This window comes from Pyxicephalus adspersus, chromosome 8 (assembly GCF_032062135.1).
Source record: "Pyxicephalus adspersus chromosome 8, UCB_Pads_2.0, whole genome shotgun sequence".
Lineage (NCBI taxonomy): Eukaryota > Metazoa > Chordata > Amphibia > Anura > Pyxicephalidae > Pyxicephalus > Pyxicephalus adspersus.
Window position 1 is genome coordinate 64,712,901 of NC_092865.1, and position 22,058 is coordinate 64,734,958.

Consider the following 22,058-nt stretch of genomic DNA (forward strand, 5'->3'; position numbering starts at 1 on the left):
TTCATTAAAGGGTAAAAATAAGCAAAAGGCATAATCAAGGGGTTGAGTTTTTTAGAATAATTGTTGGGTTCTCGTTAGGAATTGTTTGCATTATACAAAGTTTTACTAAACTTTAATTCAAAACCAGGCCCTATAGAAACGTAAAGGAAAATTGTTGGATTAGATCAGAGTCTGTAGGACTAGGGTACATATAGATGAACATTTGTATAGTCTGGTCTTTTGCAGTTAGATCAGTGAACAATTAAATGTTGTTATGCCCTTCCTTGCTCAGTGACTATTGACATGCATGTTTGCATAATGTTGATAACTGATGTTCAGCAAATACTTACAGGAACAAACATTTGATATTTGAAACAAAGCCATGCATGTGAATACTCCTTCTGTCTGGACTCTATGAACACAACAATGGGAGTCAAATTTTCTAATTTAAATACTTTTGGAATATACAATGTGGGGAAGGATAAAACTATTTATAAGGTCAACTCTAGATGATTGAAATATAGTACCATTGTATATACATAATGGTCATCACTAGCTCTATGCCAATAGAGAATTACCCAAACAGCCCAGAAAAAAATAATATTATTGGGGCAAAGTCTCAGTTTCTCTAGAATTGGAGAAGAATGTTCACATTTTGCATTTGTCTCAGGAGCAGACATGATATGAAATATGTCTATAGGAGTGGATGCTTTCTGTAAGTTCTCATCCTATTACTGTTATTACGTCCTTGCAATATCCACTTTCCAGAATAAAAGTAAGGGGCACAATATGACATCATGTTTCTTGCTTTCTTCTGTGCATTTTATACTTTTTTGGCATATTGCAGTTATAGGAATCACATGTTACAACAAGAAATTTTCTTTTGTCATGACTAATAACTAATTTTCAACTGAGATAGTTCAAATGTTTCCTATCTTAGTCTGATGAAGCAGCTTAGACTGCAAACCTCATCACTGCTTAGCTGCATCGTAAAAAGGGACAGAGGAAATTTGAGGCCAGAAAATAAAATGGCACAATGTAATACTTGTAAATTCCATTAACTTACTCTTATTTGTTACCATACCATCTTGCACTGTATTTGCCTAATTTGATATTGTTTATAAGATCTAAAGTTGTTAAAAATAATACTTTTTTACATTCCCTATGTTTTTAAAATCCGGAAAATACACCAGTGGGGTCTATATGTTTATGTAGCATTTAGTGTTATGTGACAAGTAGTGTTGAACATGGGATGAAATTGTTTAAACTTCATATAAACAAGTCTACAGTATAAATAATATATATGTAGCACTTTTAAGTCAACTGATTTGTAATTTTGCACAGGTAATTGTTTGACATGCTTCTGTCTGATTCTACAGCCAGGCACATGATAATAAATCACAATTATAATCTGTCCACATGAGCAGGGAAGAGATACAGAAAAGGTAAATTAGGAATAAGTAGAGTGATCTTTTGGCTGTGCAGCGTGGCATGGTTGTCTAAAGAATAAATGCCTGCACCTATAAATCTGTTCATTTTTACATTATATATACAAGATATATAGGTAGCCTATTTAAATTTGTAAGCTTTGTTACCAGTGTTAAATCAATATGCTGGTTGTTTTAGATCATTGTGGTTTTTTTGATAGGTCCATACTTCTGCACAATCACAAAGACGCCATTCTGGAGACCTGAAATTGAAAGAGGAAAGTTCTTTAGAACGATCTTCTCCCAAAAAGAGACATCATCATTCTGAAAAGTCAAAAACGATTGGGAGGTTTTCTGTTATTAGTACAGAAGATGAGGTCACCATCACATCTCCAAGTTATATGAGGTTTTCAGCTCCACCAGACGTTTATCTAGACCAACTTCCTACCAACCTAGTCAAGACTTCTGTGCCTCGAGCACATACATCATCTCCTATAAATTCTCTTTTCTGTGGACATGTGTCCAGTGATTCAGGGGATGAGATTCTTCAGCCAAAGGCCAAAGATTCTGCTCACTCAACCCCAAGCAAAGGGGCTAATGACTTCATGAAAAAAGCTGCAGCATTCTTGCATCGAAAGTCTAGTATGCAGAGCCCAGATTCTCCAAGTGGACAAGGCATGAAAATCCCTTCGATAAATGTGACATCTTTTCATTCACAGTCTTCCTATGTGAGCAGCGACAATGACTCTGAGTTTGAGGATGCTGACATGAAGAAGGAATTGCAGAACCTCAGAGAAAAGTATGTATATCTAGGTTTGAACATTTGAAAAGTCAGATCAAAAATTATATATGTTCTTTGTTACAGTATGTTGATTTACCCATATTTTTTGTTAGGTTGCTTTAAAGCCCAGCCCCCCCCTACTCTTCCCATCCCTATATTTTTGTTTTTTTTGGAAACTTGAAATATTTTTTTTGAATGTGGTCTTTGGTCCAGTTCACTGATGTCATAGGTCTTCCTTTGGCAGTGGTGGGTGATCCTTTCTCCTGAAAAGTCTAGCCCTTAGTAAGCAACAATTGAAATTAGGGTCAGGTGGTTGTGGGGCATACACAGAACATATTTTGGTTAGTGAGGGCACTAACATATATGTTATTATGTCTACCCCTAGCCTAATATTTCACAAGCAACAAAGCTGTTTTGGAATTGCAGTTTGCTGGTAGAGGGGGGGGGGGGGGGGCCAGGAAGTAAAAGGCACGCCTTGTTTGAAGTGATAGGAAATCAGGGAAGTTAAACATTTTTAAAGCAGTATAGAGAATTTGTTTATTTTTACAATTTTAATTCCATAGGAAAATTATCATTGCAGTGTTCTGTCCTATTCATATATTACATAGGTAAGGTATGGTAGCAATCTTTAGCAAATGTAGAATCGCTTTGTAATGAAAAGGAAAGGCTTAAAACAGGGATGCCGACACTTTTTTGGCTTGAAAACTACTTTTTAAATGACCAAAGCAAAATGATCTACAAGCAATAAAAACTTGGACTTAATAACTCCTGTTACTAATGTAATCTACTCGTGTTGCCTTTGCGTTCTACCGGTAGGCACCCCTGGCCTAAAACATTTGCTGGGCTCCAATTGTTGTTCATGTTTCCACTGGGTAGATTTACCTTGATTATATGGTTCAGAAACACAACGCATTGCTCTGAACTCCAGGGTAATACTCCTTAGGGCATTGAGGTGCACTCCTAAAATTGTGCAAGCCCAGGTTTGGAACCTATGTTGTGCATCATGGAGCATCATGTAGCCTATTTAAATTTAAAAAGATGGCATAAACACATGGTCATGCACTGAAGCAACATGTATGTGTTTAATAGGTCCCATAGGTTTACCAATAAAGTTTTCCTGTAATAAAGTTCTTCTTACCTGAGAAATGTGTTAGCAATTCAGACTTCCTCCTATTCCTTCCTTTTCAGCATTGGCAGTTCTGTTTGGGTAAAATGGTACTTTGTAATTTTGCCCATTTCCTGTTAGCCCAAACTATGGTTTACATGCCCCTTCCCCACTCCAGGGGTCATCTGTATAGACTGGGCTAACGGGTATCTAGGACACTCCTTATGTGAGCAATGCTTAGTCCTGCAAGAAATCTTTACTGTCAAAAGGAGAAGAGAAAATTATGGTTGTGTGACGGGACTAAGTAGATGACCACTGGAAAAAGTTTTTTAGATAACATTTAGGGGGAAAACAGAAGGAGAAAATAATGGATTTACACTTCTTAAATCTACTTACTTACTGAACAATCATCAATGGCAGTCTACCACTTTCTCAGAACTGGGTTAAAACTTCAGAAACCCCTTTTGTTACAGGTGGCCATTGTAAATCCATACACTAATAGTTACCCTTGACTTTCCTTTGCTGTCTTTGACCATTTATATTGACATACCCTCCTTTCCTATTGCAGTTGATTTTTTTTTTTTACTTTTGATGACCATGCCCTATATCTAGAAGTTTAAAACTTACCAAGTGTTTTCAACTGTTCCGTATGAATACTTTTATACTGACTGGAACACAAAGATAAAGCAACTTAGATTTCCACTAATGCCTGCACTTATCAAAAGTTTTCAAGTCCTTGACGCAAGTAATCTACAAGGATAATAGGAAGTGACTCAGAGTGTCTCTTCTGTCTGCATTAGTCATTGTGAAGCAATTTTCAGAATTACAGCTAAAGTAGTCCTGGCAGAGTAATAATCTCCATCTCCACTTTGTTTTGTGATATTTTAAGGTTATACTTGCTTTCAAGTAAAGACATGTTATAATACTAAATTCTGGTTTCAGTTGTGAAGTTGAATAGTAACAAAAATGGGGTATGACAACTAAAAGTAAGCGAAGTAGTGATCTAAGACTGAAGTTTAATCTGCCTATATTTTGCCTTTTCTGGTTTTCTGTTCAATTTTGTACAACTTTTCATATCAGCCCTTGATTTGTGGAAGGGCAGCATACTTTATGGTGTAGAATGACAATAGTCTGACCCTTCAAAAATACCTTTTCAATTCTTAGGGGGAACCTCATACTATATCCACAGCTCACAGTACATTAGTGTGGTGGTCAGTGGGAAGAATTCCTTTTTCATTGCTGGCCACTGGGAAGAATGTCACCCTTATAAATAGCCAAAAGGATCTTTGGTGTCCGGTAAACTGACCTGAGAGATCCAAACTGTTCATTGCCCAGGGAACCCCCAGCAACCTCTGGAGAAACCCTAGGGTTCCACCAAACCTTGGTTGAGATTCCACTGTTCTAAGGGGGCAGCAACTTTCTCATTTTTTATAACCTAGTTGGTAAAGTTTTTGCAAAAAAACACAGATCCAACAAGTTTAGCTAAAAGACACAAATCTTGCTGCATCCCAAGAACCCCGCTTTTGCTTGTGTTAGCGTTTGTTAATGTGCATTTATAATGTGGGTTTTCTTCATTCTTCAAGGAGCTGTGAATACACAAAAAAAGGTGCATGGACTATTTTGATATGACATGCACCAAAACATATGATAGTAAATTACAATGTGGTGTGCTGCAATTCAATGTGTTCATTGACAAGGTGCTTTGGGGTGTCATTATGAATGAATAACACTGCAATGCACTTTTTTGCACATTGTTGTGCGTACTAGTGCACGTGTTACTGCAGTATGACAGCATGAACACAGCCTAAATGTAAAGATGATTCATAGGAGGATAAATAAAAGGTATAAAGCATGGTCCGATTTGTTCCAGCTGTGAAAATAACTTCTTGGTTCTCTTTGGAAACTCCATATAGTAACAGAGTGGTATTTCTATAACTTAAACTGGAGTTTTAAGCTTTAAGTTAAATAAAGCTTTTTTCCTGTTTTTTGTTTAAAGCCATTTTTACTTTGAATATGGTGGACAAGAGTCAAAGCATTTATAGAGCATCAGTAACATGTGTGGTGAAGGTGGTGACCTCAATAGAGATGATCGCCTCTGACATTCTATCCCTTGGATGGCAAGAAAACAGTGATAGAAAGTCCTTACCGTGCCAACTTTATCCAAATATAATAACCAGATTTGGCAGAAGTAGGTTATTAAAATCTCCAATCATGTAATAATGTGTAAAATTTTATTTGGTATATGTAGAATATTTGTAATGAAAAAGGATTGCGAGTTTGTAGTCAAAGGACAGAATAATAAAGAGCTTCCTGATTAAAATCTTAAAAAGAATTCGGAGTTTGGTGCTTACAAGCATCGAAAGCTTTTTATATTAAAAAGACATGGTCCAACACTCTGCTTCTGGTTCATCTGTCCCAGCGGAAATGGTTTTGTCATAGATAGTGAGATAGCTTGCTGTATCTGTAACACAATGTTCTCTTCAGAAATCCCCTCAGTTCCTGTCTGTGGGTGGCATCTATTAAACTTTGTTTATATCCACAGCCCTTGTGAATAGACTAATATGGTGTGCAAACCTTGGTGCAGTGCTGATGGTGGGCTTTTGGGCTTCTGAACTTTTCACACTAAAATATATTTGTCATTGATTATATCTTATGGGCATTCTGACACCGAAGTGTTTTAGCCAGGAAGGATATTTGCTTGCAAGGAGAATAGACCCTGATGTCCCATGGCGGAACTGAAAAAATTCATGTTGGAGGATTCATAAAGTGATAAGCTTTATGCATGCTGCTTCTACTCCCTCTTGGATTGCAGACCTTAGAATCTGTTCTTTTTTTTATTGTCAGTCACCTAATACGAGAGGGCTGCAGAATTACCATACCTGGAGATGTTACGGACCAGAACGGGGTGTAGCCTAAAAGATTTCTAAGATAACCACATTGCTATAGTGTGGAACATTCTGTTTCCTTCAGTATCTTGTATTCGTTTTCAAATCAGTTCTTGTTTCACTATGACAGCCCTTGGCTTTTAGGCCCAGGCCCCTACTTCTAAGCCAAGATTAAACCTCATCCATTCATCCAGCTGGCAATGCCATTCGTTAGTAGATCTTGTGGAGTTTGATAGTTGAATGGAGGAGGATTGGAGCCTAGAAGCATCAGAGGCTTAATCTCAATTTAGGCATTAATTAAGGTCTCCATGTAATTCCACAGGGACACGGATCAATGTAAGGACTAAGCCCTGCACATGTCTACATTTAGAGGCACCATGTGCAGCCTAAGCCTTTAATCCAGGGAGCTTCACAAGGATCTCAGAAAATGGTAAACCTCAGCTGGTAAATCCCATACCTGCAATGGTCAGCAGAGGTTGTGACATTTGAAGCAAAACCAACTTGCTTGGGCACTTCGTTATAGCCTGGGTCTAAGATCCAAGCTGTTCCACAGGGAATTGGATCAGTTTAAAGATGTGTACTTGTGTTGACTATTGTAAATTTTTTAGTTTAGGTCAACTTCACATTAAATTATAAATTATATATACATACAAATTATATCGGTGATGTTGGAAATTTAGAGGCGGCTAACTCTAACTGAAAATGCAAGATGCATGATTATATCTATTTGCTGTGCTGCTTAAACACAAGAACAGCATGGAACAAGTGTGGAATACTCCCTATTGCTTTACTTGTTCAGTGACTTTACAGAAGCCAGAACATTACCATGAAAGGCACCTCATATTTTTACTGGGCAGCATTACTATGGAAGCATTGCCCTTTTTCTATTAATGGATTTCCTTTGAAATACAATGAACTGAAATGATGGAATAGAATGTATTAGTGTTATTGTGGATAACTGCACTCATTAACAGAGTTCATCATAAAAAGAACCGTCGTAAATTCCATCTATTCTATTCTGTGTTTCTGATCCAGAAAATTTAGTTGAGTCTAAGAACTTTTTTTTTATTTGCATTTTGCATATTTTGTATTGACAAATAGCGACAACCCAGGTTTCATTATTTAGCGCCTTCTAGTCCTTTAAAGGAAAGTAACACGGTGCATCATTCAATTCACCTGTTTTAATGTCGCCCACCCCAGATAAATGGGTCAATTATTCTCTTCTGAAATGGGAAAGATCTGTGAGAACTAACGGTGACAAGCACTAGTTACCATTTCAGGCTTGTGCGTCTCTAAACAACTGATAGATGATGATAGATTATCTGGGTTTTAGTAAGAAACTGCACTAAAGCTTATTTGTTTACCTGGTGTTTTCTGTATCCAGAACCTTCTGTGTTTTTAATATACAATTACACAAAAATATAAAAATTAAAAAGCTTTTCAGCCTTTTTGACACTTGGTAGAAAAAGTATTGGATAAGATGTTGGTCCTAAAGAAGGTAATATCTGCCCAAAATCATTTACCTTACCTTGTGAGTTATTGACAATGTTTTAGTAATTACACACACTACAGTATTATATATTGGGGGTCCCCAGCTCTGGTCTGTGGCCCACTAGTGGGCCGAGGCCGGTGCAACCCCCAGCCGGGTCGGGGAAAGGTTTCCACTTGGGGGGGGCCGGGCGCACTGGCCAGAGCCGCAGACCATGTTCCCATTTACACATTGCAGGCTCAGGGCGGTGGGTGGATTGTGTCTCTGGTCTGATCCTGCGATGGGAGAGTGGACGGAGATGCAGAGTCTAGAGTCCGTAAATTTGACGTCCAAATGTTTGGGGACCACTGCCCTATATTATAAAATGTACCATCACCAAAAATGAAACTCATTTCTGTGTGTTGTGAAAATAAGGGGTAAAGTCCATATATTTTGGCTTGGGCATAAATCGAAACAACTTCATCAGAAGGAAAACAAAACTGCTTAGTTTAGCAATAAATCCCATAGGGAAGCAATATAAAGTCCTGCCACCCAAGCGGCTACACCAGGAGGGCACCTGGTGCTCACAGGTAACAAAAGTGTGCAGCATCGGTCTTTCATCCAAACACGGAGCTGCCTTGTGCCGCTGCTTCCAGCCGTACTCCCAGACTGAGACACACCTTTGTCCTGACAGCCCCAGACATACCTGTCAGACCAGTCTAAAAACCTATACTGTCCTGTGGTGGGATAAGAAGGCCCAACAAGATCCTTTCCTCCTATTCCATAGTCCAGGTCCTGTAATAATTCAATCATGTCAGTAACCTATTCTCAGAAGGTCCAAAGTAGGTAGAAATATACCTGTCATCCTGGACCCACCCCTGGAGTCCTGTACAATGGGTTTATGTATGTGTGTAATAAATATATTTATTTATAGAGATATAGTGGAGGACATGCATAGGCACATAAGTAAAAAAATACAATGTAGTTGTTCTAATAACCCAACATTTTGGAGAATGATGGCCTACCCCTTGGAAAGGCTGACTGTAACTGAGCCAAAACTGAACCTCAATAAAGCAACTATATTACTGACTCCTGTGCTTGTTCTCAGACTATATACTATATCTCTATTTTCTATTTGTGATCACCAAGGTCCTTTTTTTTGTGGATGTGGTGTTAGTGCTTGCTGGCATGCTCTATCACACTTTTTGTCTGTCTGTATTTATTACAAAAAGCTGTTAACATTCTTTTTCGTTTTTTAAAAAAAAAGAAAATTCAAACATATTTTCTTCGCATCTAAATTAACATCATTCTGAAAGACATTTCCCAAGATTTTCCTTTTAACTGCTTAGTAGCTAGAACCTTGCTTTTTCCAAGAGCTTTATCTCAAATAAGAGCGTATACGGTGCTTAGTGGTATATGTTTAGGATGCCTTTTATGTGCTGTACTTTTTGTACTTGAATGTAGATGGGGTTGAATTTTTTTTTATACCTGGAACTGAAGATGATGTTAGAAGAACTGAAGGTTATATAGATGTTAGACCCTACCACTGAGCCCATACTTACAGCAAATGCTAGGAAGCATGTGCTTAAGACAATGTTTCTAGAGGCAGTGTAGCTTTTAATTTATTGTCCTCACGCACTTCTTTGTTACATAACTTTGAAGCCACAAACATTTGAGGTTATCAAAGTAATACAGTAGAGACCTGTGTGGATTGGTTTGTTAGTGTCAGGCTTGTTTATCTCTCCCATAAATGTCAAAGGGAATGCAATGGGGAGTTTGAAGCAGGATGATGAAGCTTTAAAGGTCATATGAAAGTCAGAAGATGAACAGCTTCTGATCTAGTGACCTCTGAATGGTCTATGAAGCATCTCAAACTGATTTCAAATGCAGATAATTGCACCTTAAAGTGCAATGCATCCATCAACACAAGCCCAAAGCCCATCAACTTGGGCCCTAAATGTGGCCTATAGCAGTAGTCGCCAACCTTTTTGGACCCATGGACCACTAAATTTACTGGGTGTCACTCAAAGGGGAAGAAACTTCCCCCCTAGCGATGTCATGATGCCAGAACCCCCCCACTCTGCCATCGCAGATTTGAGCGTGTGATCCGTACGAGGGACATGGTCTGCGGCTCTGGCTGGTGTGTTCCCCTGTGGGGTCCTTCTCCTGACCCCGCTCAGGGGCGCACCGGCCAGAGCTGCGGACCACTGGTTGGCGACCGCTGCTCCATAAAGGTTCTGTGGCCTGGATTTTGATAATATAGTGGACCATTTAGAACATTAGGTCTGATTTGTTTTGCAGTGCAGTGATCATAAGCAGTGTAAATGTTCTTTGCTGGCCATATGTGTATCGATCTAATGGTTTACATATTTCCATTGGTTATTAGGAAATAGCATTTGTTTTTTTTACCACTGTTTTCAGTATTGAGATAAGATTAAAAATGTTAACTGTCAAAGGCCAAAAGAGGTAAAAAAAATCCTATTAAATACTGTAAACAATTGCACATCAGCTTTATTTGGTCAACATTGACTTTTAAAATATTAGTTTTTTTTTTTTAAAAAGCATTTTTTTCATTATTTTCTTAAATCGTGTATCTGTGGGAGAAAGAGAAGAAGGGAAGGGAGGGAAAGCCAGGCTTTTGAAGGGCAACCAGAGTTAAATTTAAAAACACAAAATTTTGCCCACAGCTCACCCACATACCACATTGATAACACTTTATCTTCCCCCGCTGGATCACTGTCGATTACTTCTACTAAGACAGAGATGTCATAATCATTGTGCACATGAGTGTGCACAAGTCCCGGAATAAACATTTCAAGCTTCTATCACACCGTTCACTCCACTCAGACATCTGGAAACATCAGCAGTACGTCCAAACTGATATCGGTCTTACTATCAAATCACTTACAAGTAGCAATTCGGTATCACAACGCTCTTAATGCGGTAAAAAGCCCCAGCAATAATACTAAGTCTCCCCTTACCCCTGAGGAAGCCCGGTTCTGGCGAAACGCATCGGGTTGGAGACCTTACCGCCATCGCTAACCTAGTATCATACTAAACTATATTGCTATTTTTTACGAAACTAGTGGTTATATGTTAGCCTAGGATTCATTTATAGAGACACAGCCCTTAACCTTTTAAATTATGTTGTTGGAACAATAAAATTTTGAGTTTTTAAATTTAACTCTGTTTGCCCTTCAAAAGCCTGGCTTTACCTCCCTCGTCCTCTTCTTCTCTTCCTCCCACAGATACACGATATGTAATAACAGGCTGGGCAAATAGGAGTCCACTGCTCTTTGATTATCCATTGCGGCTTTTCTTTTGGGTTGAACAAACTAACAAACTATTATTGTTTCAAAGAAAAATAGTACAGCATTGGTAGCAACATATTAATTATACAGAGATTAGCGGTATCACATCAGTTACAAACACTGGGATCAATTGTTTAACCCAATTTGCCAAAATATAACAGAACACAATTACATTAGAATTCCAGATTATAACCATGTAGTAAGTTGAGACATATAGTGGTTCATTTAATAGCAAAAAAAAAAAAAAACAATGAAACAAGAAGAAAACAAAGGTAAACATTCAGTAACATTCAGTGGTAACCTTCAGTGGAAATATCGCTGTGGATTGATACCAATATCGGATAGTTGAAAATTAGTTGACGATTAGCATATAATTGGAGGGTTTGTTATCTAGAACAAGATAGGCATACCATGCAGTCTGTTTAAAGGGGGAAAGAACTCCTTGTATCTATTGGAAGTGTGGCTATATATGATTCCCACACATAAAAAAACTCCTTGACTTCCGATTCCTTAGCTAAGAAGGCCTCCACCTATTCTATCTGGAATACAAACCATAACTTTTCCAGAAAGTGTGAGTGAGGGAGAATTTGATGTAATCCAATTATGCAATATAGTCTTCTTTGCTACCAGGGAAATTATCATCAGAAATTTTCTACAGCCTTTTCTGATCCTTGTTCCTTGCACAATCCTCAAAGATTGCCCATTCTGGTGTTAGGCTACGTACACACATGCAATGGTTCTCGTCTGATAATCAGGTCAGGGCTTGTATCAGACGAGAATTTTGCAAATGTACAGTTCTCGTTGTCCATCATCTGAGCGACCATCCTGGCGGAGATGAACGTCGGATGATCGCAATAGAAGTGAAGCAGGCGAGAGCACAGCGGGGTGCCACCCCATTGTTCTCCCCACTCCATAGAGCAGAACGGTGCTGTATGTACAGTGCTCATTCATGCATCGTGGAGTTGTTTGCCGTTGGAACGGATTGTGAAAGATCCTTTCCAATGACAATTGGTGTGTACATAGCCTTAGCCGGACGTAATTCGCCGGGTTCCGAAGTGCATACAGTACCACCACCCTCCAAAAATACCGAACTTTAGGGCATCCCCACAACATGTTATATAAATCTGCCTCTAAGGCCCCACATTTCAAGAGGTGAATCTCCCTATACAAAGAGAATATTGCCCTCCATGCTCAGTGGAAATAAATCAATACTAGGGGTGCATTCTGTTTAGCCCATCTACACAGTCCAGTACTCCTAGTCTTATATTCTAACTTAATTCTGTAGGTAGTATAGGCTTAGTTTATGATGTTTTTAGCTGGGTTAGGCACCGCCAATAATTTATCCAGTGGGTTGGCCTAGTCCAGGGGTGGGCAAACGTTTTCAGTCAGGGGCCACATAAAAAAATTTAAAATAGGAGCTGGGCCGATGGGAGAGTGAGCGGGGTTATGCCATCATGACGCCACTGAACGTGACGTCATAATGACATAACCCCCGCCCACCCTCCCATCGCAGATCTGAGCCTGTGATGGGAGAGTGGGCAGGTTATGTGCGGGGGCACATCCCACCCACCTCCACGAGCCAGGACGTGTTCCGCGGCTCTGGCAGGTGCGCCCCCAGCTGGGTCCTTCTCCTGACCCTGCTCGGGGTGTCACTGGCCAGAGCCGCGGAACACCCAAAGGGCCAGAGAAACTACTGTATTGGGCCATAGTTTGCCCATGCCTGGCCTAGTCGGTGGGCGAAAGGTTTTATTTTTCAATGAAGCCAACTGATAAAAGCACAAAATTACCCTTTTTTTACATTAGTAGTCTGTTTTTTTTTCAAATGAATTATTGTTAAAAGCAAACACATTCAAACAAGCCAGTATTTACATTGTGTGTCAATTGAATGAAATGTGAATAAATAAACAACTGAATCATTCAGACATTTGGATTTATTTGTGCATGGCAAGTAGATGATTTCCAACTGATAAGTACTGGGTTTATTGCACCGTGCACATATCACAATGGCTCCTTGTGTCTGATATAGTAAGCCTTTGTTGGGTTTATTCAATAAGTGTAGAGCAATGTGCTACATACAGCAATTCATAGTAACCAATTAGAACATTTATGTAAACTTGGTTGCTGTGCATTATTGAATTTGCACATTGCCATTACTCTATTAATAAGTCTGTGAAAATGTTTACAAGTTCTGCCCTAGTTCATTTTAATCAATGAGACACTTAGGGATCAATGTGTTGCACTAAAAGCTTTTTGTTCAGTGTATAGTTAGGCAGAGCCTGCACTTTCCATCATCAGATTTAATTCTGCATTTACTGCAAGTACCAGGTTCATGTGTAGATGACTAAGACTTTGATCTGTGCTAAATGCAAATAAAGTTTTAATTTTTTTTACCATTAGGCACATGAAAGAAATCACAGATTTACAAGTGCAGCAGAGAAGAGAGATAGAAGCTCTGTATGTCAGATTAGGTAAACCTCTTCCTCCCAATGTTGGGTTCCTTCATGCAGCACCACCGAGTGGCCGAAGACGAAGGATCAGCAAGAATAAACTTAAAAGTGGAAAGTTACTAAATCCTTTGGTTCAGCAACTAAAAAATGGGGCTAGTAAGTGATTTCTTTTGTTTGAATCTATCTATACATTTCATGCATTGCAATGATGAATGAACACCACCCGATAATGCATAATGTCGCTTTAAGCATGCAAAGATTTTAATGTAAGACACAAAATTCTTTTCTTATGTGTCCTCCTTTATATTGTAAGCATTTCTTTACTTGTCCCTTTTTGCGTGTTAAATAACTTTTTTTTTTTTTTTTACATTTATTTATTTTGGTGATGTAGGTTTTCTTTTTTTCCATAAAGTGATGTAGGGTGTTTGAAACTTCATTGGTGTTTGGCATTCTGATAGTAGCATAAACTAACAGAATTCTTCTTCTGATCAAAAATTCAAGCTTCCTGATTGTAATGCCGATATAAAAAGGTATGGTCATTGACCTCAAGCAGAAAAGCATAGCAAGTGTTCTGACTTCTTGCAATACCCTTGTCGCAGGTCAGGGACTCTCAGAAAATATTGAAACTACTCCCAGCCAGGCAACTTGTAATTTTAGAAGGTGATAAGCAAATAGGGTTCTATGGTACATCTGACAGGTGTTCTCTTTAACTCAACGGTCCCCAACCTGTGGTCATCAAGAAAAATTTGGTGGTCTGTGGCTCTGGCTGGTGCACCTTCCACCGGGGTCCGGAGAAGGACCCTGATTGGCGAGCCAGAGCCACGGCCCATGTCTCCCGTATGCATCACAGGCTCCGACCTGCGATGGGAGAGTTCTGGCATCATGACCTCACTCTGGGGAAAGTTTCCTCCTCTGAGTACCACACCTCTCCCCGCGCATGCATGGTCCAGAGTCCGTAAATTATTAGTCCGTGACGTCCAAAAGGTTGGGGACCACTGCTTTAACTGATTCTTGGGTTCAGTTTTGCAGACAATGTGTTTCCTAATTCTAGTTATTTATAGGATGTATTACTGGTGGTATGGTGGTTGTTCTGGATGCTCCAATTTTATGACTGAACAGGTTGGAGATATCTCCTATACATCATGCTGTTCCAAGCTAGAATTTTGGGGATGCCAGAGGTTGTCGTGCAGCTCATTATTACATTTGATTTAGCCTTGACTTCACTAACTTTATGCAGAGAATACTAACATTCTCTGGATCAGTAACTTACTTAACATTCACTTCAGGGGTTTTTACAATTTTCACGGCAAGGTCATTCGACCCTGGCATTTTTTAAAAGGTGGGAAGAAATTGTAGGCCCTGTATTGTGACCCAACTCTTCAGTAACCACTTGACTGCTTGAAGTTATTCTTGAAATGCTGTTTTATGTATACAACATTGTAATATGTGTGAATTAATGTTCATTTTACTGATGTTGCAGATTATGTTTTCTATGTATATCTTTGCTTCTGTTGCAGGCAATATTACTGCAGACTGCAATGGGTCACCTGCCAAGGATCCACTTAAATCTCAACTCGATATAAAGGGCAAAATTGCTGGCTCCACCCTAGCAGCGTCCCCGGCTCGTGGCGTCCAGACGCAGCAGCCCTGTTCAGTGAAGGTCACAGTGTCGTCTGATAATATCTGTTCTGGTGTAGTCCGGGATGGTGGTGATGTGCATGGCAGCTGTGGACAAGGTGATCTATCACTGCAGGGCTTTCTTCCTGAGCTAGTCCTACTGTCAGTGCAGTATCTCAGGATGAAATGTAGCAGGCTGCATAATAAGGCAACAAGGGGCTGTGTTGCCTTGTGACTGCACGTGGCTTTGCTGATGTACAGCAGGGTTTCTGCATCTCTATAGAAGCCAGACACTGTGAAAATGATTCATTCATCTCCATCTCTATGCTGAAATCTATTCAGGTACATTTCGGGGCAGTCTTAGCTAAGCTGCGCCATCAAATTTCCGCTTGCTAGCATTGAAACCTAAATTACATAACTGTGTAATCTGATGCAGTGTTTAATTTGGTACGACAGGCTAGTGACGCACTCCGATCCACAGTGTATGAACTGAGAAATATCAGGCTTATTGCTGTGGTTTTTCACATATATGGTTCTTTGTAAAAAGAAATGAATGTCCTTTCCCTGTAAGGAATGCAGATAGAGGACAGCACAGCTGTTTCAATGCCACAGTTCTGGATTTATTGTGCCGTGTACCAGGAGAATTTCCATTATTAAGCATCCAGAGACCAGGGTTTTAGAGACCAGAACTGATAGGGTTGTTGGAAGAACATTTCCAGCACAAAAAATTCTGAGATGTTTTGAAATGATTTATTTCCTTTTAAAAAAAAAACATTATGTTTGCTATCGAATACAAAAGTCTAATGTTACAAGAAATCATTCCCGAGAGAAGCATAAAGACAAATGATAGTTGACCCATTCTGGAAATGATGGTTGTCTGACTGTCATACTTGGCCTCTTGTTTGAGATTTAAGAAATAATGAAGCTAAAAATGTATTGTATTGTTAGATACAAATAAATATTAGATGAAATTAAATTGATATTAACTAGGTAATAAAAAATATTTAGAAAAACAATTCTAAATACATTTTTCTGCATTTGTCAGCCTATAATAAAAAAAAATATATCATATAAAGGTCTCATGTGTCCTAACAAAAATATAAAAATTAGTTACTACCAATGTTTTCCATTTATCAAGCCTCACCGTATTAGTCGCATGGTGACTTTCAACATGAACGTTGCAGTGTTGGTACCATTATTGCTTTTGCAAAAAAAAGTATTGTGCCCAAATTAATTTATACCAGCTGATTACTACTGTGTTTACGAACACAAGAATCCAAGAAATCCATGTTGGAAAACGAGTGCTTAACTTTCTGCAGTGAAGTCTAATATTCTTCCAGGAACTGTGCTTGAACAGGTCTGAGTGTCCACTATCTTCTATCCTTACAGGTATATTGGTTAAGCATCTGCAGTACCTACTCTAAAACCTCAGGGCTGTTTTGCTTGTAAGGCAAAGTATTTTAGCTTCTGGTTATATAGGAACTCACCTTTACTTTTATTATACAAGTTCCTGATTTTGGTTCCCAATTCTTCTGGGTGGACTTTATATCATCATCACATGAAGGCTTACTTGTTGCCATGTATAGCTGTTAAATCCCAGGAGTGGGGAATACACCCTTCTTCAGACTCCTTTAGTTTTAAGACCCATATTGGCTACGTACACACGTGCAATAGTTCTCGTACGATAATCGGCGCAGTGCTGATATTGGACGAGAATCTTGCATCATCAGAATCTTGCAGCAACGACCATCCTGTTGGATCCACAAACGATGGACAACTAGGATCGTAATGCAAGTGAATCGTAGAGAGCGCATCTGGATGCCGCTCCATCGTTCTCCCTCCTTTCTCCCCCTATGTACAACACTCGTTCATGTATCGTGCAGTTGTTTGTCATTGGAAGGGATTGTGAAAAATCCTTTCTAACGCCAATATTGCATGTGTGTATTTAGCCTAAGGCCTTTCTGACACCACCTATGATGAGAGGCATATATGTTGTTCAGAAAAAAAAGGTTCTGTTGATTATTGATGCAGCAGTAAGGGGTTAGCTATACAGATGCTAGACTTTTGCCAGGGATGAAAATCCTAGCATCTGTACCTAGCTAAAACTTTTCCCATGTAAGGCAAAACTAAGGCCAAAATGACTTTATATACACTAAATGTAAAGGTAAACTTGTTTGCTACTTCTAGAAACAGCAAAATATTTTCCCCCAAATTAATGAGATCCCTAGCAATCGGTGAGAAGTCTTCATTCATTTAGCTTCTCATTGTTTAGAAATGCTTGAAAGAGGTTTACTGATCATACCAGGTTTTCAGACATCCCCATTGATGCTTTGCTGGTCTGGGTGGTATGGGGAATTGATAGCCTTTTTCTAGATAACCACATTGGGAATGAAGTAAAAGAAATGAAGAAAAAAGACAATAGCTTTATTTACCCTTTGCCTTTGTCCAATCAAAAATCAATTTGTTCATTTGGTAACCTTAGAAGGGTTTCCCCAAAAGAAAGTGAGGTCATTTTCTACATTTTTGCTTTCCTTTGTCTCCTGTAGACTCCTCTGTTAATCCCATTGCTGCAATGTTTGCTAGGAAGTAAGTTGAATCACGTAGGTGACAAGCTGCTTTGATGATTTAGGACAAGCAACCAGAGGTAATGATAGTTCACCGGTCTATTTCTGTTTTCTTCCCTCTATATTCATCTGCAGGCTGGACGGTTTACCACCAAACGTCTGAGAGAGTGACCTATAAGTCTAGTAGCAAACCTCGTACCCGATTCCTCAGTGGACCTGTGTCTTTATCCATCTGTTTGTATCTGTTCTTTTGTATTTAATACGCCTCATTTCTTCTCCTTCCCCAGCATCTTTTTATTTTTTAACAGTGTTAATCCATTCAGCTATCTATTCATTTGACCGTGCTTCATTTTTCTGCATGTGGTACCCAACTTTTTCCCAAATAGGTCTTTCTAAATACTCATATTAGAAAACCCCATTACACCAGTCTGCAAAATCTTTGGTATCAATGGCATGGTACCTAAGGCCTATGGCTGCCTTAAACAAAAGCTTTGGCAGGAGAAATGTGGAAGCTGCAGTTGCTGAGCTCTACTTCTGAAAATGTAATTTACTTCGAAAAATGTGTGAATACATTGGGCCATTGACATAAAACAAGCATGCAAGTAAGGAGGATTTTGAACTTTCCAGATCTGCATACTTGTTTTGGGTCAGTATCTTAAAATATTGAACCTAGTGGCCCAATTAGATAGCCAGAAGACAAACATTTTTCCAGAAGGGCATAAAGCAGCAGCTTTTCTTATATTTCCCTCATATCATGTTTATTTCAGTCAGTCCATCAAAAAAAATTTCTGATTTGGATAGATGCTGTAATGCTGAATCATCCGTGGAGTTCTTGTATCTTTCTTGGGTGTTAGTGGTGAATTTTCTGCAGTTTTTGCATTTTCTCCTATTTTGAAAAATTGCAACAGGAGTTAATACTACGGTGGTGGTGGCGGAGGTGGGAATTGCATATTGACAATCTTTCAACGGGAGCCCAAAGAGATGCAAGCCAATGGATGATTTAGCTCACACCCATATCGGAATCTTCACTGGGTAGATTTAGGATGGACTGGCCCTATCTGTAAACTGACTTGAACAAAACACTTGAAAAGAAAATGTCAATTCTTGGGTGCCATAGGTTGAGTATCATTTTCTCATTGTGAAGTTTTGTTTTCCATTCCTGACTTACAGGTACTGCTTTGTATTTTATTTTTCATGCATTATTTGAATGCTTTTGTGTGCATAGCTTTTGGCTAATATCTAAGCAGCAAAAGCATGAGTGGGAGAGGGCGCAGTCTGAGCAGCCAGGCACCAACCTGCAAGACCCTATGCTCTTTTGTCTTTTAGCATTTTCTTCCTATTGACATTTATTTATGCAATTAAGTAGATTTTGGTTTCAACATTAATTTGGTTGTGATGGATGAAACCAGGAGACCATCAAATTTTTTCACGGTGGTGTTGGATACTAAAGGCCATGCAGGCAACCCAAGATTATAGGTGCCAACATAAGATTGACACAGATGTGTGTGTGTGTGTGAGATGCAGTCGCCTTTTTTAATGATGTGTAACCACTTTTTAGGTTTTTACCCAATGCTCCTAAATTTTGGTGAATCAGTACATATATTCAAACCAAGGGTGTGGAATTGGGTTCTCTGGAGCGCTGTAAGGAGCAGATATACAGTCATGCTATTTTTTATTTCCAAGATTTTATGTATGAGGACATTAAATAAAAAACACCTGGTCCTTAGCAAGTTCTAAAATTATTTAAATATAGGCTCATGTAAAACAACATGCAACAGATTCCACTGTGTCATATGTCATTATTTGCAAAAAAAGGAGCCATGTGTGAAAAATGAGTCGCACTCCAAGATTCACCAGCTTGTAGAACCACCTTTAGTGCAAATAACTTTTTCTGTATAAATTTTTAATTCTCTGTTGGGTAATTTGGCCCCAGTCTTCTATACAACATTCATTGAGTTGTAAGGTCACGAATTTATACAAAGCTCTGTTAAGGTCCTACCATAGCATTTAGTCATTGAGGTCTGGACTTTGACTGAGCCATTGCATTTTTTGAGAAAGATATTTTCAGCACCAGAAAGATGAGGAAAGGAGACAACTCTTGGTAAAATAGTAGGTTCTGTTGAAATAGACAATCCTATAATCGGCAAATGGCACATTCGAAATGTAGCGCAAAGGTAAGCTAATTGCAAACTGTCTCTGACCTCTGTTACCTTCATGTTGACGTATGATTGTAGATACAGTAGAACCCTGGTTATCTAAAACTCAGATAACTCAGGTCAGCTGCCGGCTATCTGAGATCTGAGTTCCAGATAACCGGGGTTCTATGGCAATCAAAAAAGCAGAGCAATCCGCTGATTTCTCCACTCTGTGATAGGCTGTCACCCGGGTTTCCCTTTTCTCAGCCATTCAGCACTGGGGAGATCGTCTTCGTATTCAAGTCTAGTGCTGAATGGCTGAGAAAAGGAAACCTCAGTTATCCGGAAACTAATCCAGAATCGTGGGTGCCGGATAACTGAGGTTCTACAGTACTTTTCCTTGTAGTAAAGTGTGAATCCCTATTAAATCTCACTCACTGTGAATGTCTCTTACATTGCTGGCCAGTGGAAAGCATGCAGCTCTTACAGATAGCCTAAAAGTTCGCTGGTGTCACTTAAACTGACCTGAAAGGCACACATTGCGCTCAAGGAACCTCCTAGTGACCTCTGGATGAATGATGGTTGGGAAACACTGCTCTATGGTATCCCCCTTTGCTTCTACCCAGATTGCTACATAAGCTAATATATGAGTAGACGGAAGGGGGGTTGAGCTAGGGTAGGAAGAACAGTTATTAGACACTCCCACTAGATGAATGTGCAAAAGGGGAGGGGGCTGTGCTAGGTAATTTACTTTTTAGTAGCAGCCAAATTTGGCAGGAAGATCAGAAGCACTTTGCAAGTAATTAAAAAAAAATGTTGTAAAGAAAAACAGAAAAAACAGCAAGTAAGCAGACTTGATTTTTAATGGGTGGGGGGGGGGTTCTCCAAAGAACACATACTTCTGTGGCTTAGAGTGCTTGTAAATATTGTCTTTTGAAAGCTTAGTAGGATCTCACCCAATAAGTAGCCAATATTAACATTCCATGGGCCACCAATGGTGACATCTGTTGAAAACATCTTCATCAAGCAAAACTGGTCATGGTCACAATGAGCAAAGACTCGATTTATGCGGTTGGCAGAGTTGGAGATCCAACTTGCATTGGTCAACGCAAGCCCAAACAAGAAACAAGGTTTAATCTTTTGTTTCCTCTGGGCCAATTTCGTTGCTCTGAGCATTGAACATTCTGCAATAAAACATGCATTAGGGGACTAATAAAGAATTTTGGCTCCTGTAAAAATACAAAACTGAATAGTTAAATCATAACTGTAACCTAAACTGCAACATTAGTCTTGCTCCTTAGGATTGATGTACTCAAAAAGCATTTTCACTTTGCAAAGTGAATTTTACCTTATTGCATATGGAAAAGCTTATTAAATGTACAGCGCTGCGTAATATGTGGGCACTATATAAATGCTATAAAGCTAATAAAAACAGGGTAAGAATATTGTGAATGAATTAAATACAAAAATGAGTTTTATACTTGCTTTAAATGAATGATTTAAGTCAGGTTTACTTTTTGCTTATGTTTGGGTATTTTGTTGCACAGTGAACTTTATTCTCATTCCATAAGCTAAATGACAAATCATTTTGCAAAATAAACATTCTTTAGTAAATCAACTCCATATTGTGCTGTTAGCAGCCATATGCTGAAACCATAAATCTATATTTTAATATAACAATGTTATTATCTACTGATTTATCTTTTGCCCCACTATTTGATATATATTTATGTCAAATGTCACCCAAACCAAAAAAGTTCCATCTGTCTTAGATTCTCTTTTTCTGGTATAATCATTTATTTTTAGTGTAGTTATGTGGCATATTTTAACACTCTTGCTTTTATCAGTTTTTTATTATTATATGGCACTGAGCATTTAGTAATTACCACTGGGCTTTATCAATCACATACAAATATATTTGCACAGTGATTGGCTATATTTTTTTTTACTTTAGGACATGTAGGTACCCCCTGCTTTGGAATGTCTATACTTAACAGGTATAGTGGTGGGCTCTCAGTCCTTTTGGCCTCACCATAGCATATCTCGTTATACGTGTCAAAGATTGTTATAAGTACATTGCCTAGTTTGTTAGATCTTCTGTTTGTAAAATGTTAATGTTTTAGTGACAACAAACTTGTGGCTTAGAAAACCTTCAAAATCACAAAATAATACCCCAACCTTTTAGGATTGTCCATTGACCACCACAATATCCAAGGTTTCCCTGGACCCTGTATATTTCTATTATTGTCCTATCATGTACTATTTTCACCTAGCACTGGCAGATTGGGAATATACCGATATAAAAGTATCCCATTACCATTATCAGTAACAAAGAACAT

The 22,058-nt window shown here is 38.8% G+C and overlaps 1 protein-coding gene across 5 annotated transcripts in view; it reads left to right on the forward strand.

Moving 5' to 3' along the window:
• The window catches only part of WNK2 (WNK lysine deficient protein kinase 2), a 154,102-nt gene that overhangs the window by 121,303 nt on the left and 10,741 nt on the right, over positions 1 to 22,058 (forward strand). For 3 of the 5 annotated variants that reach the window (XM_072420972.1, XM_072420971.1, XM_072420976.1), the window contains 4 exons: positions 1,628 to 2,205; positions 13,354 to 13,559; positions 14,921 to 15,139; positions 17,720 to 17,818. In XM_072420972.1, coding sequence (XP_072277073.1) covers positions 1,628 to 2,205; positions 13,354 to 13,559; positions 14,921 to 15,139; positions 17,720 to 17,818 — 1,102 coding nt within the window. The remainder of the gene's footprint in view (positions 1 to 1,627; positions 2,206 to 13,353; positions 13,560 to 14,920; positions 15,140 to 17,719; positions 17,819 to 22,058) is intronic. The other 2 variants (XM_072420974.1, XM_072420975.1) reach the window with 2 other exon arrangements.